Source organism: Lepus europaeus, chromosome 7 (genome assembly GCF_033115175.1).
Source record: "Lepus europaeus isolate LE1 chromosome 7, mLepTim1.pri, whole genome shotgun sequence".
Lineage (NCBI taxonomy): Eukaryota > Metazoa > Chordata > Mammalia > Lagomorpha > Leporidae > Lepus > Lepus europaeus.
In genome coordinates this window covers 1,151,770-1,164,218 of record NC_084833.1, presented here as the reverse complement: position 1 = coordinate 1,164,218, position 12,449 = coordinate 1,151,770, and the positions used below count along the sequence as shown (strand labels likewise).

The 12,449-nt window shown below is 67.9% G+C and overlaps 1 protein-coding gene across 2 annotated transcripts in view; it reads left to right on the top strand.

Annotated features, from left to right (window-relative positions):
- KCNQ1 (potassium voltage-gated channel subfamily Q member 1) overlaps positions 1–12,449 on the top strand; it is a 282,518-nt gene that overhangs the window by 38,097 nt on the left and 231,972 nt on the right. For both annotated transcript variants that reach the window (XM_062195648.1, XM_062195647.1), the window contains exon 2: positions 5,660–5,750. In XM_062195648.1, coding sequence (XP_062051632.1) covers positions 5,660–5,750 — 91 coding nt within the window. The remainder of the gene's footprint in view (positions 1–5,659; positions 5,751–12,449) is intronic.

Here is a 12,449-nt window from a genome sequence, read left to right as displayed (position 1 = left end):
CTGCGGCTTGCTGTTCCGGCACCTTCTAAATATACCCTCCGAGGGCTGTCTTATCTCGGCCTCGGCCGGCCCACTGCGCGCGGCTGCGTGCCTGCTCCGCTGGCGGCCACCAGCGCCTGCCCGGCCGGCCGGCGTGCAGCCGGGGCCCCGCCCTCCTGGCCGAGCCTCGCCCCAGGCCCCTCCTGGAAGGTCACCCTTGGCGTGGGGTTTCCCGAGTGGCTTCCAGGTGGGTGGCTGACCGCCTGCCGCCCTGCACCCTGGGCAGGTCCTGCACTCTCTCTCGGCTCCCCACTCCTGCAGGGAGGCTCGGAGTGGACGGGAGTGGGCGGGCCCCGCGGTGGAGTGTGTGGATCGCAGCCCCTGGGTGGACACTGCATGCTTCCGGCCCGAGCTTGGTGCCCAGACGGCTCCCCAGACGCCAGCTGTGGAGTTCCAGCTGCGGCCGGGACCGGAGGCTCGCATGGCGACAGGTGCTCCTGACATGGGCAGACCCCTCTCCCACCTCAGAGATGCCGTGAGCCCAGGGCCACACACCAGCACCTGCTGCCTGTTGCTGTCAGTAAAGTTTTATTGGACTCGGGCATCTCAGCTGAGTGGCTGGAAAACAGGCTGACAGCCCGGCCACGCCTCGGACGCTTCCTCTCTGGTCCAGGGGTTGCGAGACCCACTCTGGGCCCCTCCCCTCCCACTCCTCTGCTGGGCCTCTGCGGTCAGCCAAGGTCCATCCTGAGAGTTCCTTCCCTTGAGCGCCCCCTAGAGCACTTGGGGTGACTGCAGGGTGCCCCTCAAGGGGGCTCACAGAGATGCCCTGCTGGGGGGTGGCGGACCTGGGGAGAGCGTGGGCCCCCGTGGGGGGGAGGGTAGCCGCGTGGGGGAATCCCCGGGGCCCAGCAATCCCGGCGGTGGCACTGCCTGCCCGCTGGTCTCCCTGGGCGGGGTGACAGCTCAGGTGCAGGGGTCAGTGCAGGGCTGGCAGGGCTGGGCAGTGGTTTCCCCTGGGGTGTGGTCCCCCAGGGCTGGCTTTGGGCAGCTGGGCCGTGGTCCTGGGAGCCCACGCTTGCACCTGCTGCCTCTGCACTACCCTGGCTGGGCAAGGAAGAAGGGAACACCAGGTTCTCTGGTCCAGGTAGACCCTGGGGGCCTGCGTGGAGGAAGCGGCACCACTGAGCGGCACAGTTCCGCCTATGCAGTCAGGCTGACGAACGGCCGTGTCCCAGGCAGCCAGGCAGGAGCGCACTCGCTCAGGGAGCAGGGTTTGGATTTCGGTCGTCTTTGGTGGCTCTGGTACTGGGCAGGGGGCCCGGTGGGATGTGCGTTTTGCTGTGGCTCTGAGGAGGCTGCCTCGGGCAGGCAGGGGTGTAGGGCAGGCCTGGTGGAGGCCCAGCCTCTCGGGGGTGAAGCCGAGAGCGCAGATCCCTGCTGTGGGAGTGCAGGCTGGCGCCTGGGGCCGGCTGTGCCGTGGGCACTGAAGTCCGTGCCCAGTGGACGGGCAGCGGGGGCCCGAGGTCCACGTGGGGTGAAGTCCTGCCAGCGGCCGCCTCACCTGTGCCAGCCTCCAGGCTACAGATGTCACCGGTGGCTCATGTGACAAGAAACCAGGCTCAGGAAAGCCCCGTGGGAGGGGGGGTTGCAGGCAGGAGAGGCCCCCGAGGCCCGGCTGCCACACGTGGGAGGGGCTGGAGGCCTCCCTGCTTGGGTGTGTGAGTGCGTATGAGTGTGTGAGTGTGTGTGTGTGAGGGTGTGAGGGTGTGTGTGATGGGGGCCCCGGCCCAGTGGGATGTCGCCCAGCCCAGCCAGCCTGGGCTCCCTGCCCACACAGTGCTGGGCCCTGGGGACGTGGGAGCCTTAGCGTCCTGTGTGTGGCCGTGCCTGAGTCCCCAGCCCGGGGCTTCTCGGGGCACCTGTGCCAAGGGGCTGTGGGGTGTGGACGGGGAGCCGTGGCCAAGGCGCATCCTCAGGACTCGGGGAGACCAGCCGGGGCTCGGCTGGCGGCCACGACAGCAGCTCAGGGCTTCTCCAGTCCTGCAGGTTCCCGCCAGGGGACAGCCCTGGGTGTTCAGGGCCTCGGGGTGGGGCATCGAGCAGGGGCCCTGGCCCGCCCTCCCTCCTGGGTAGCACTGCCTGGGGCCGTTTACCACTCCCCAGGGACCTTTCGCTGGGGGCGTGGCACGGAGGCCTGCTCTGTCCCGGGTGTGTGCGTCGGCCGGTGGGGGCCTGGCCGCTGCCCTGCTCTCTGGCGGTCTCCCTGCCACGGCGTGCCTAAGCCCAGGTCCCTGTCTCAGCTGCTCCTCGGCACACAGCCGGGGCGTCGAGGACAGCCTCCGTGGGGTGCGGCCACCGCTGCCGGCCATGTGCAAAACTTTCCCTTCTTCCTCTCTGGGTGCCGTCCGTGGGTGGACGCACACAGCAGGAGTCTCCGAGACCCCCTGCACGGCAGAGCACAGCAGCCGTCCTGTGTGACCTTTGCATCAGCACCCCGTCCCCGCCCTGGCCTGCCGGAGGCCCCCGCGGAGACACCCCACGTGGCCGCTGCTCCCTGCACCCAGGCAGTGGCGGTATCGCACTGATGTCCGATAAGGCGCTGGCCGTCCCCTGGGCTGGTTCTCTGGTCCCTCTGCTGCCACGGGGAACAAGGAGGGCATTGTCCCTGGACGGGCCCCAGCGCTCACGGAGCACGCCCTCCTGGGCACCGGGGGTGTGCGCTGTGTGCGGCGCTGCTGCCCGGGCCTCAGTGCCTGTCTCAGAGCGGGGGCTGCGCCATCCTGACTTGGGGGCTCGGCCCAGGGCGTGGTGGGACCCAGAGACACAGCATTCAGGCCCAAGCTCCCCACTGGCAGGGACCCTGGTGCGGCCTCTCTGAGCTCCCAGCTCCGCCCGAGACAGGAACAGAGCAGCAAATACGATACAACTCACTTTACCTGGGGCAGAGTGAGGCGGGTTCCATGGTTCTCTCCCAAGCTGGTTAAAGCGTCCACATATTTGGAGAGCCGCCCGGCCCGCCACGTGCCCGACCTCGGGGATGAGCGGCCCGGGTGGCCCTGGCATCCGCCTCGGCGTGGTCCTGAGGAGGGGTTCCCAGCACACAGCCTGCTCCCGCCTGGCCCTGCAAGGTGGCCTGTTCACTCCAGGTCCTCCTGGCCGAATCCTCCCCCCGGGCCAGGCTCGGGCAGAGGCCCTGGTGGCAGTGCCTTGCCCACCTGGGTCCCTATGTCGCCTGAGCCAGCCCAGCAGGCAGGGGGCCTCTCGGTCCACGCCACGAATCCTGGCTGTTCTTGCTGTTTGCTGGGAGCTGGGGGCCTGCCCCGGCCGGTGTCCCCTGGCTCTGCTCCCGCTGAGGCCACCCCAGTGGCCAGCTGCCCTTGTGCCAGCGTCCCCGTGACACGTGCTGAGAATGGCAGGGCCCCAGGGGGCCGAGTGTCACCTGTTTCACGCTGGCTGGGTGCTCGGTGGCGGCGCCTGGTCCCCGGGGCACTTCCTGGTGTTGGGCTGGCACCGGTTCCCGCGGGGCCCTGGCCGGTGGTTTTGGCCATATCTTTGTGGGGAGCAGGCCAGGAGCTTCAGGGCACAGTCGTGGGCCCAGCACTGGCCAGGAGCCCTGTGAGGGAGTGGCTGTAGGTGCTGAATTCTGTCGTGGGAAAGCCGAGGCCAGGAGCTGCCTGGGCCCTGCGGCCGTGCAGGGGCAGCCGGTGGGCTCCACGTCCCTTGTGCAATGCCCGCCCTGCCCCAGCTGTGCCTGGTGGGCCTGGGGAGCACATGGTGGTGCCTCCTGCCCCGGGTCGCACCTGCTCCCTCTTGGCCCCGCCAGGCTGTAGCTGCTTCTGCTTCCCTGCCCAGTAGTGAAAACACACACGGGGAGGATTAGCCCTGGCCGCTCCCCACGGGAGCCCCGGGGGGAGGGATGGCTGGGCAGTGCCAGCGTGCACCCAGGGTGGGGCTGGCCAAGCCGATTGCCATGAGCACACGGTGTTGCTGTGCCCCCAAGGTTGGGGCTGGGTGCCTCATCCAGCCCGCAGGGGGCTCCTCGGTCCGTGGTGTGGCAGAGTCACTGCCAGTCGTGAGCAGACCATGCTGCCCCCGACAGTGGAGGGCATGGGCGGTCAGTGGCCGAGTGCTGGGGCACAGGAGTGCCCGGGGGGCCTGGGAGAGCTTGGACGTCCTGTGCTGCCGGGCACAGTGGCCCTGAGCAGAGGGAGGGTGGCAGTGTCCAGGCAGACGCCGTGAGGAGCTGGTGCTGGGGTGTGAGGTCCGGGGGGGAGGGGGGGGCATGTGCCCAGCGCACGGTCCCTGCTGGGAGCCGCTGTAGGGCTCGGGAGGGGGCGTGGTCAGACTTGCCCTGGGCCGCAGCTGGGCCAGATGGGCAGTGGAGACCGCAGGCCCCAGCCGTGGTTCCTGTGTGTCAGGCACGCGATGGAGGTGGGGAGGGGCCTCAGCCTGAGGGGCAGCTGTCCTGCGGGGGTCTGTGGGGGCCTCCTGGCGGGGCTGGGCCTGTGCAGAGGGCGGGAGGAGCTGGCTGGTCTGGGGCCCAGGGTGGGGAGGGGGAGAGGAGGGTGATGTGGAGTAGGGTGCTGGGACCCCGCCCTGCAGGTGGAGCTGATAGGCAGGTGAGGGGCGGGACGTCTGTGAAGGAGCCGCTGGGCCCAGCAGCAGAGGGTGGGGGTGGGGAGGGAATCAGGACGTTGGTGCTGGGGGCCCTCAGGGGCCTGGGTGGGCCTCGGAGCCCCACCTCCCCAGGGAACTCGACACGGGGCAGTGTGAGTGGGACGGGCAGGGGCTGCTTGCAGGGGGTGCCGAGCCTGTGGGGAGAGTGGCGGCCCTGGCCCACGGGGTCCCTGCATGGAGCTTTCTTGGGTCCTCGGGGCTGTGGGGAAGTCCCCTCTGCTCTGGCCCTGGGACTGCACCTCAGCCAGGGGGTTGGAGCCTAGGGCGGGCTGGGGGCCCCTTATCTCTGGCTGCGGCAGGATCAGAGCTCAGATAGCCAGGCCAGGCCTGGGGTGGGGCGGCCTGTGCCTTCCCTTTGATGGCCCCGGGGTGGGGGGGAGGGCAGCAGCCATGCCCTGCAGCCTCAGGACCCCCTCTGGTGGTGCCTGGCGGGGGCGGGGAGCTGGCTGCTGTGCCGGCGTCGCCAGGCGGCCTTCCCCGGGCCCTTGGAAGCGGTGCGCGCACTGCTTGGTGGGGAAGGGAGGCACGCCACCGTGCGCCCGTGGTGGCTCTGAGGACACGCAGACATTGGTAGCCCTGGCACCGTCCAGGTCTGGAGTACTCTGTCCCTCTACCACTGGGTCACTCAGTGCCGTCCAAGTCTAGAACAGTCCCCCCACTGACCGCTGTCTGGGTGTAGAACATTCTGTCACTTTGAATGTCATGCTGGTCTAGAACATTCTGTCACTCTGAACGCTGTGCAGGTCTAGAACATTCCATCATTCTGACTGCTGCCCGGGTCTGGAACATTCCATCCCGGTGGAGGAGCCACACCGGTGACCGCCTGCTTTCTGTGTCTGTGGATCCACGATCCATGGTCTCTGTGTCTGGAGGGGTGGCGGGGGTGCGTGCCAGGTCCCTCCATGGGGCTCTGTCCCCCTGATGGCTGGGGCAGCGGGGGGTGGGGTGCGGGGTGCTGGGTGCGGCCGGGGGCTGACCGCCATGCCCTGCCGCCTTGCAGGTTCCTCATCGTCCTGGTCTGTCTCATCTTCAGCGTGCTGTCCACCATCGAGCAGTATGCCGCGCTGGCCACGGGCACCCTCTTCTGGATGGTACGTAGGCGCTGGGGGACCAATGAGGCGGGGGCAGCTGGCCCTGGCCGCGCCTACACCGTGATGTCCCCAACACTGGAGGCCTCCTGATCCCCACACGTGCCAGGCTATAGGGGGTGTGCCTGTGACAGGCAGGGAGGGCCAAGGAAGGAGAGGTGCCTGCGAGGTTCCAGAGGGCTTCCTGGAGGAGGCAGCTCCTGAGGAAGGAGGGGAGGATCGGGGGTCCTGGCACACAGCTGCTCCCCACCCCGGTCACCCCGTGTCCACCCAGTGTCCCTTTCACCGTCCCAAGACGCTAGCCCAGCAGCACCTCCCTGCCCTTCCACCGGCTGCCCCTCCCTCGCGGCCCTGGGCCTGGTTGCTGTCTGGCTGGGCTCCGCGGGACCCCAGCTGTGGGGCCGTGAATTCTGAGCTCATCTTTCTTTGCTTGCTGCTGGATTTGGGGCTGTAGGTGCAGGGTGGGAGAACCCGCCTGCCCTTCCAGCTGATCCGTGGCCGGTGCCGGGCACCCTGCGCTGTCCCGGCCTTAGCACCGTTGGTTTGTGCCCTGTGGCCATGCTGGCTTCCCTGCTGTGGCCCCCCCATCCCCATGCACTCTGGGCCCGCTTGCCCGGCCCCTGTATGGGGAGGTGGCCGCGCCCCAGGGGCATCGCGGGAGGGGAGTGGTCACCGCGTGGCACAGGTGTCGGTGCTGCTGGTTCCCTCCCCCTCTGTAGCCGGGGCGCGGGACGGGGCGGTGGGCTGCGTACTCGATCTGCTCGGCGATGCCGGGTGCTGGTGTCCCCAGGGACGCCGGCTTCTCTCTCCCGTCCCTCAGGGCTCGTGCTTACCTCCCGCCCGGAGGGGTCTGTGTCCTCTTGCGGCCTCCTCTGCTCAGGGCAGGTTCCAGGGTCCTTGGCGTTTGGGGCTCATGGTGGGCAGTGGCCCCACAGCACGTGTCCTCCCTCCCCCCATGGGCCCCGCTCCCTGAGCAGCCTTCCGGCCCCCAGCTGGATCAGCACCCAGTGGGCGAGTGGCCCTGCGTGTGCGCCTGCGCTCCTCCGTGGGGCTGGGGCTCGGGGGCCTGGGCCTGGAGCCGGGCTGCATGGCACCCCCCAGGCTCCGTGTGTGCATGTGTGGCTGTGCACGTCCGTGTACACATGAGCACATGTGTCCACACAGCAACAGTGCATGGCTGTGCAACTTGGTGCGTGTGCACACATGGTGTGTGTGCCTGGGGACGTGCATGGGTGTTCACGGCGTGGCAGTGTGCACAGGTGGCTTTGCACCTACGTGTAGGCGCATGCACATACAAGTAGCGCGTGCATCTGCTGCATGTGGTCCACGCACGTGTGTGGCTGTGTCCATGCGCACACGTGGCAGCATGCTCACGTGTGGCTGTGAACGCACATGTTTGTACAGCGCGTTTCAGCTTGCGTGTGCAGGAATGTGAGTGAGAAGTTCGTGTGCATATGTGTGTGTGTGGGCCACACGTGGTCTGTGCTGATGTGCTGACATGGCACATGTGCGTGCGTGTGTGGCGTGTGGAAGTAGGTGGCCACGCCTGTTCTGTGCAGCTCGGATCTGGGACAGCTGCTCCCTTAGCCCAGGGCCTTGGGTTGTCCCCCTGCTCTGATGCCTTGGGGCTGCTGGGGATGACAGGAGCCCCCAGCTGTCCCCAGCATGGGGCTGTGGGCTCCGAGGGCCCCAGGTTCAGGGCTAGGCAGGGCCTGTCTCAGTCCTGGTGCAGTGACCTGGGGAAGGCCCACATACAGACCCAGCTCACAAGGACCCCCCTAAGCTGTGCCCTGAGCTCCGTATGCCCCTGGCAACATGGCTATACACGGTTCCGAGGTCCCTGTGTGGAGTGTGTGCCCCAGGCCCTGTGACAAGCGGTGCAGACTGCCTGGGGAGCACGCCCCCCTCCCGCTGTGGGAGTGGCAGGCCCCAGGTGTCATGGCTCCGTGCAGAGAGGTAGCCCAGGGGCCAGGCAGTGGCTGGGGGCTCCTCAGGCAGCCCCTGCAGGCCGCTGCCTCCTGCTGTGGAACCTGATATCTGTGGGGACTGCATGCCCCCTGGTGGCCATTCTCTGAACTGCGGCCACTGTGTCCTGGGCTCCCTCCCCCCTGGCCCCAGGGCCTGGGGTGCTGCCGAGGCGGAGTCCCCCTCACGGGTGGCCCTCAGAAACATTCCTCCCTGATGGAGGTGGACACAGCGGCCTCCCGCCTGCCCCCCCCACCCGTGCTCCTCCAGCCCCCCCCCACTCCCACACAGCATTGTGGGGAAGAGGATCCTGAAACAAACGTGGGTCCCCCAGAAGCTGCCCTCATGCTCTGGGGTTCTGGGCTGAGCTCTGGCCTCGCGGTCCCGGCCCCTCCATGGCCCCCAAGCTTCCTTTGTACACACTCTGCATGCAGCCGGCTGGCTCTGGTGCGTCGTGGCACTGGCTTCCCGTCAGGCTGTGGCTCCCTGACCCTCCCTGACCAGTGTCTGTCGCTCCTCTGCCCCCGAGCCCTGCGCGTCCCTTGCTTAGTGGCGCGCTCCCCGAGAGTGGCCACACCTGCCCACACCCAGCGGGCTGCTTGCCTGGCCTCGGACATCCCTCCTGGCTGCTGTGTGCCTGGAGCTGCCCTGCAGGGGCGCTCCTGTTGCTGTGTGGCCGTGGGCCTCGGTTTCCCCACCTGTGGCACAGGGGAGTCGAGGAGCGGCCTCAGACTTTGCCCCTCCCTTCTGCCGTGCCAGGCGTCGGGGTCCGGCCTGGGACTCTGAGATTGGGTTGGCTCTGCGGGGACAAAGAGGGTTTCCTGGGGGAGGGTTGGGGCAAGGACGAGCTGGGTACCTGCTGCGGAGCCTGAGACTGGACGGGACCCCTCCCCGCTGCAGCTCACAGCCTTGAGGGCTGGGTGAGTGCAGGACCCTGGCTCGTGGTTTAGAAGCTCGGGGGTGGGGTCCTAGCAGGGAACAGGTTGTTGGGGTGAGATCTAGGGCTCAGGCCCCTGGGGGGTGAGAGCGCCAGCCGGCCCCACAGGGAGAGTGGGGCAGTCGGCCTTGGCTGCAGGGACACCAGGGGGCGCCCTTGTCACGTGCAGCCTGGAGCTGCTGGCCCGGTGCAGGGGTGCTGAGCGGGGATCGTACACCACAGGCTTGGGGAGCCCCCGGGGGCCAGAGTAGGGGTCCCATGTTCACGGGGGAGGGGTCAGCCCCTGCTGCTGCTTCCTCGAGATCTTTGCGGCCCCTTCTGCTCCGTGCACCTGGCTTTGCGGTGCCGAGAGCTCTGGGCGGCCGTGCGGGGATCCAGGCATGTGTGTGGGTCTGAAAAAGCCATCTGGGAGGAATCTTGCCGGGCTGGGGGCACAGCCTGAGGTCCGCTCGGCCTGCTGCTGGCCTGTGGCTGCCCGGGGAGGGTGGCTGCAGCCGGTGCCCGAGTCCAGAGGAGACTGTTCACACGCGTGTGTGGATGTGGTACTCGCGTGTGTGCACGGGCGTGCCTGTCCCGGGAGCGCGTTCCTGGTTTCCGGCGGCCTTCCTGTCTCCCAAGGCCTGCTGCTGGTGGGGGCAGCATGAGCCCCTGCCCCAGGCCCAGGTAGGGGCTGGTTTTGTCTGGGTCCTACACAAAGGCCCGCGACACGGCGCCCCCCGTCCCCGGCCTGGGGGCGGCCCGGAGGCCTGGGGGATGAGGTCATCGCTCCAGGCTTCCTCCCTGGGCCCCGCCGGCCGCCACTGACCCAGCCCTCCCGCCAGCTGGATCCTCGGCGCCCCGCTGCCCCTCAGCCCAGGGCCCAGCCCTCACGCCCTGGGCCTCCCCTTCCCAGCAGCCACGTGAGACCCTGTGGGGCCTTGGGGGGCTCTCAGCCCCGCTGGGTCCCTCTTTCCTGTGGAACAAGGTCGGGCTCTGTCCTCGGGCCCCCGGGCCCCCGGGCCCCAGCCCCGGCCCCTGCAGCTCCCGCCAAGCACAGCCTCCGCTGCCGGCTCTTCCTGGCGCCAGACCCGGTACCTGCCGTGGCGGCGTCTGGGGTCGCGTGGGCCCCATGCTGACCTGGAACCTGCGCGTGCTGTTGGCTGAGCCCCCGCGCCATCTCCCCTGCTGCAGGGCCCAAGCTTGGGACCGGCGGGTGGCCCGGGTTTTCCATGACAAACCCCAAGGTTTCTTCCCTCCTGGCCCCTGCCCTGCTGGTGGACTTGGTTCCCCGTGGCCATGGGGACACCTGCTCCCTCTCTGGGCTCTAGGGCTCCTGGGAGGAAGTTCCCTCCCCACACAGAACCATGACCTCAGTCCCCTCGTCCCTGGCATGCAGGAGCCCCCACCAGGCTGTCCACGGGCTCCCACGGCAGGAGCTGGCCTCGCCCGTGCCCAGCTTCCTGCGTGCGGGCAGCAAGCGCCCACTGTGTGCCAGGCCTCAGGCTCAGTGGGTGTGGGGCTGCTGCCCGGCCAAGCTGGCATAACCTGCAGGCACGAGCGCCCGGAAGGAGTCCCGCCTGTCTGCCCACCCCTGTGGGGGCAGGGGCTGAACCACGGTGGGCACCTGCTACAGGGAGCCTGGGGGGCAGGTGGTGGCATGGAGGGGCGGGCCCGAGCCAGGACAGCCGTGTCAGGTGAGCATGGGGCTCCCTTGGGGGGTCGCAATCTAGAAGCCCAGTGCATGGTGGCCACAGGGATGGCCAGCCCCTGCCCAGGGAGTGAATGGTGAGGACCCCCGGCCACATGAGAGCTCTCTCGGCCGGGCTGAGAGTGTTGAAGGACTTCTAGAAGTTTCCTCCACACTGAACTGTGGTGGAGACGAAAGCCCGCCTCCACATCGCCGAGCCCACACATCGAGGCGTGCGGGAGGTGGGCACTGGGGTTCTGCCTGCAGAGGGGCAGGTGCCAGGTGGTGCGCAGGGCAGCCACCAGGGGCTGAGCAGCCTGGGAGCCCGGGACGGGCACAGCCAGGCCTCGGGCCAGGAGGTGTGTTTTTGCTTTTTAAGATTTTTGAAAACGTATTTATCTGGAAGAGAGTGGGCGCACGCCCGTCTGCTGGTTCACTCTCCAAATGCCCTCGACAACCGGGCTGGGCCAGGCTGCATCCAGGAGCCGGCACCTCAGCCCAGGTGCCCTGCATGGGTAGCAGGGGCCCGAGGCCCTGAGCTGTCAGCTGCCGCCTCCAGGACACATGGGGACAGGAAGTGGGACTTGGCAGCAGAGGCAGATCTGAACCCGGGTTCCCTGGCATGAGATGGGGACGGCTCAGCCGCTGGCCACTGGCTTCCCCAGTGACCTCTCAGTCCCGCCAGAGCCCCGCGGGCCGGGGACTTCCTGGCACGGGTCAGGGGTCAGGCCTGCCCTCCACAGGCCACGGGGAGCAGGCTTTGACTACCAGTAGCCACTTGGCTGTTTGAAAACCAGCGGCGTGGGGCCGACACTGCTGTGGCCATGGGGTGCTGGCATCCCATCTGGGGGCCGGTTCGAGTCCCGGCTGCTCCACTTGTGATCCAGCTCCCTGCTAATGCACCTGGGAAAGCAGTGGAGGATGGCCCAGGTGCTTGGGCCCCTGCGCCCATGTGGGAGACCTGGAAGAAGCTCCTGGCTTTGGATCGGTGCGGCTCCAGCTGTTGCAGCCATATGGGGAGTAAACCAGCGGATGGAAGACCTCTCTCTCTCTCTCTCTGTCTCTGCCTTTCAAATACATAAGTAAATCTTTTTTTTTTTTTTTTAAAAACTGTGCACATACGTGAGCCTCCGTGAGAGACGGTGGCATGGAGGTTGCTTCCGTGACACAGCCGCCTGACGGAGGGACACAGACGGGGCAGCCCGTGTGGCAGGGTGTGGCCTGAGGCCCGCACTCCTGGGGTGGCAGGGCTGTGGTGCCCTAAGGCTGCGGCTCGGAGCCTGCCGCCCTCCCCTGCTCTCTGCCGCCTCCTTCCTCACGAACCATGTGCACGGCGTGTGCCCACCGTCGGTCTGTGAGAAGGATGCCGGCGGACTGGCTACAGCATGACCTCCCCTGCACAGACCCTGTCTCCAAAGCCCCGCACATGGGTTTAAGAACACAGTGCAGCCGTAACCGCAGCCCTCAGCCTGGCCGCCTGTTGTGTGACTGGAGTTGCGTGGGCACAGGGCCATGTGCGCTCGTGGGCGTGGTGTCTCTGGCTGCCTTGCTGAGGCAGCTCCAGCAGCCAAGCCCGTGACCCACGGGCTGTGCATGCTCCGGGTCCGGCCTCACCGTGCAGGGCGTCCCCATGGCTTGTAGCTGTGGACAGCCCCTGGGAAGGCACACGGGGCTGTGTTGCCCCGCGGGGGCTGTCACTCTCTCTTCCCAGAGGTTTTGGTTACAGACTGTGGCCATGAGCTGGGCTCCCTGTTCTGGAATCGTCCGAGAGCACACTGGAGACCATGTGGCCCTTTACCGCTAGAACGAGGACCTTGTCACCCGTCCTCGGATTTCTCTCCCTGCTAGGTTGACCTTCCCTTTGTGGTCTCCCGCTGGGGTTGGGGGGCTGGGGTGGGCATGGCGAATTGGGGATGGTGCCTTGACCTGGGGTGTCCATGTGGGGCCGAGTTGGGAGCTCGGGGCATGGTTGACACCCTGGCTGGGTCCCCTGTCCCTGGACCGAGGCTCGTGGGGCCTGGGTTGGCCACCGTCCTGCCTGGAGGCAGCTGCGTGCGAGGGGGACAGCTGGCGTTCCTGCGGGCAGGGCCTGTGCTCTGCAGACAGCCGTGAAAATGAGACGGGTCGGCTGCTA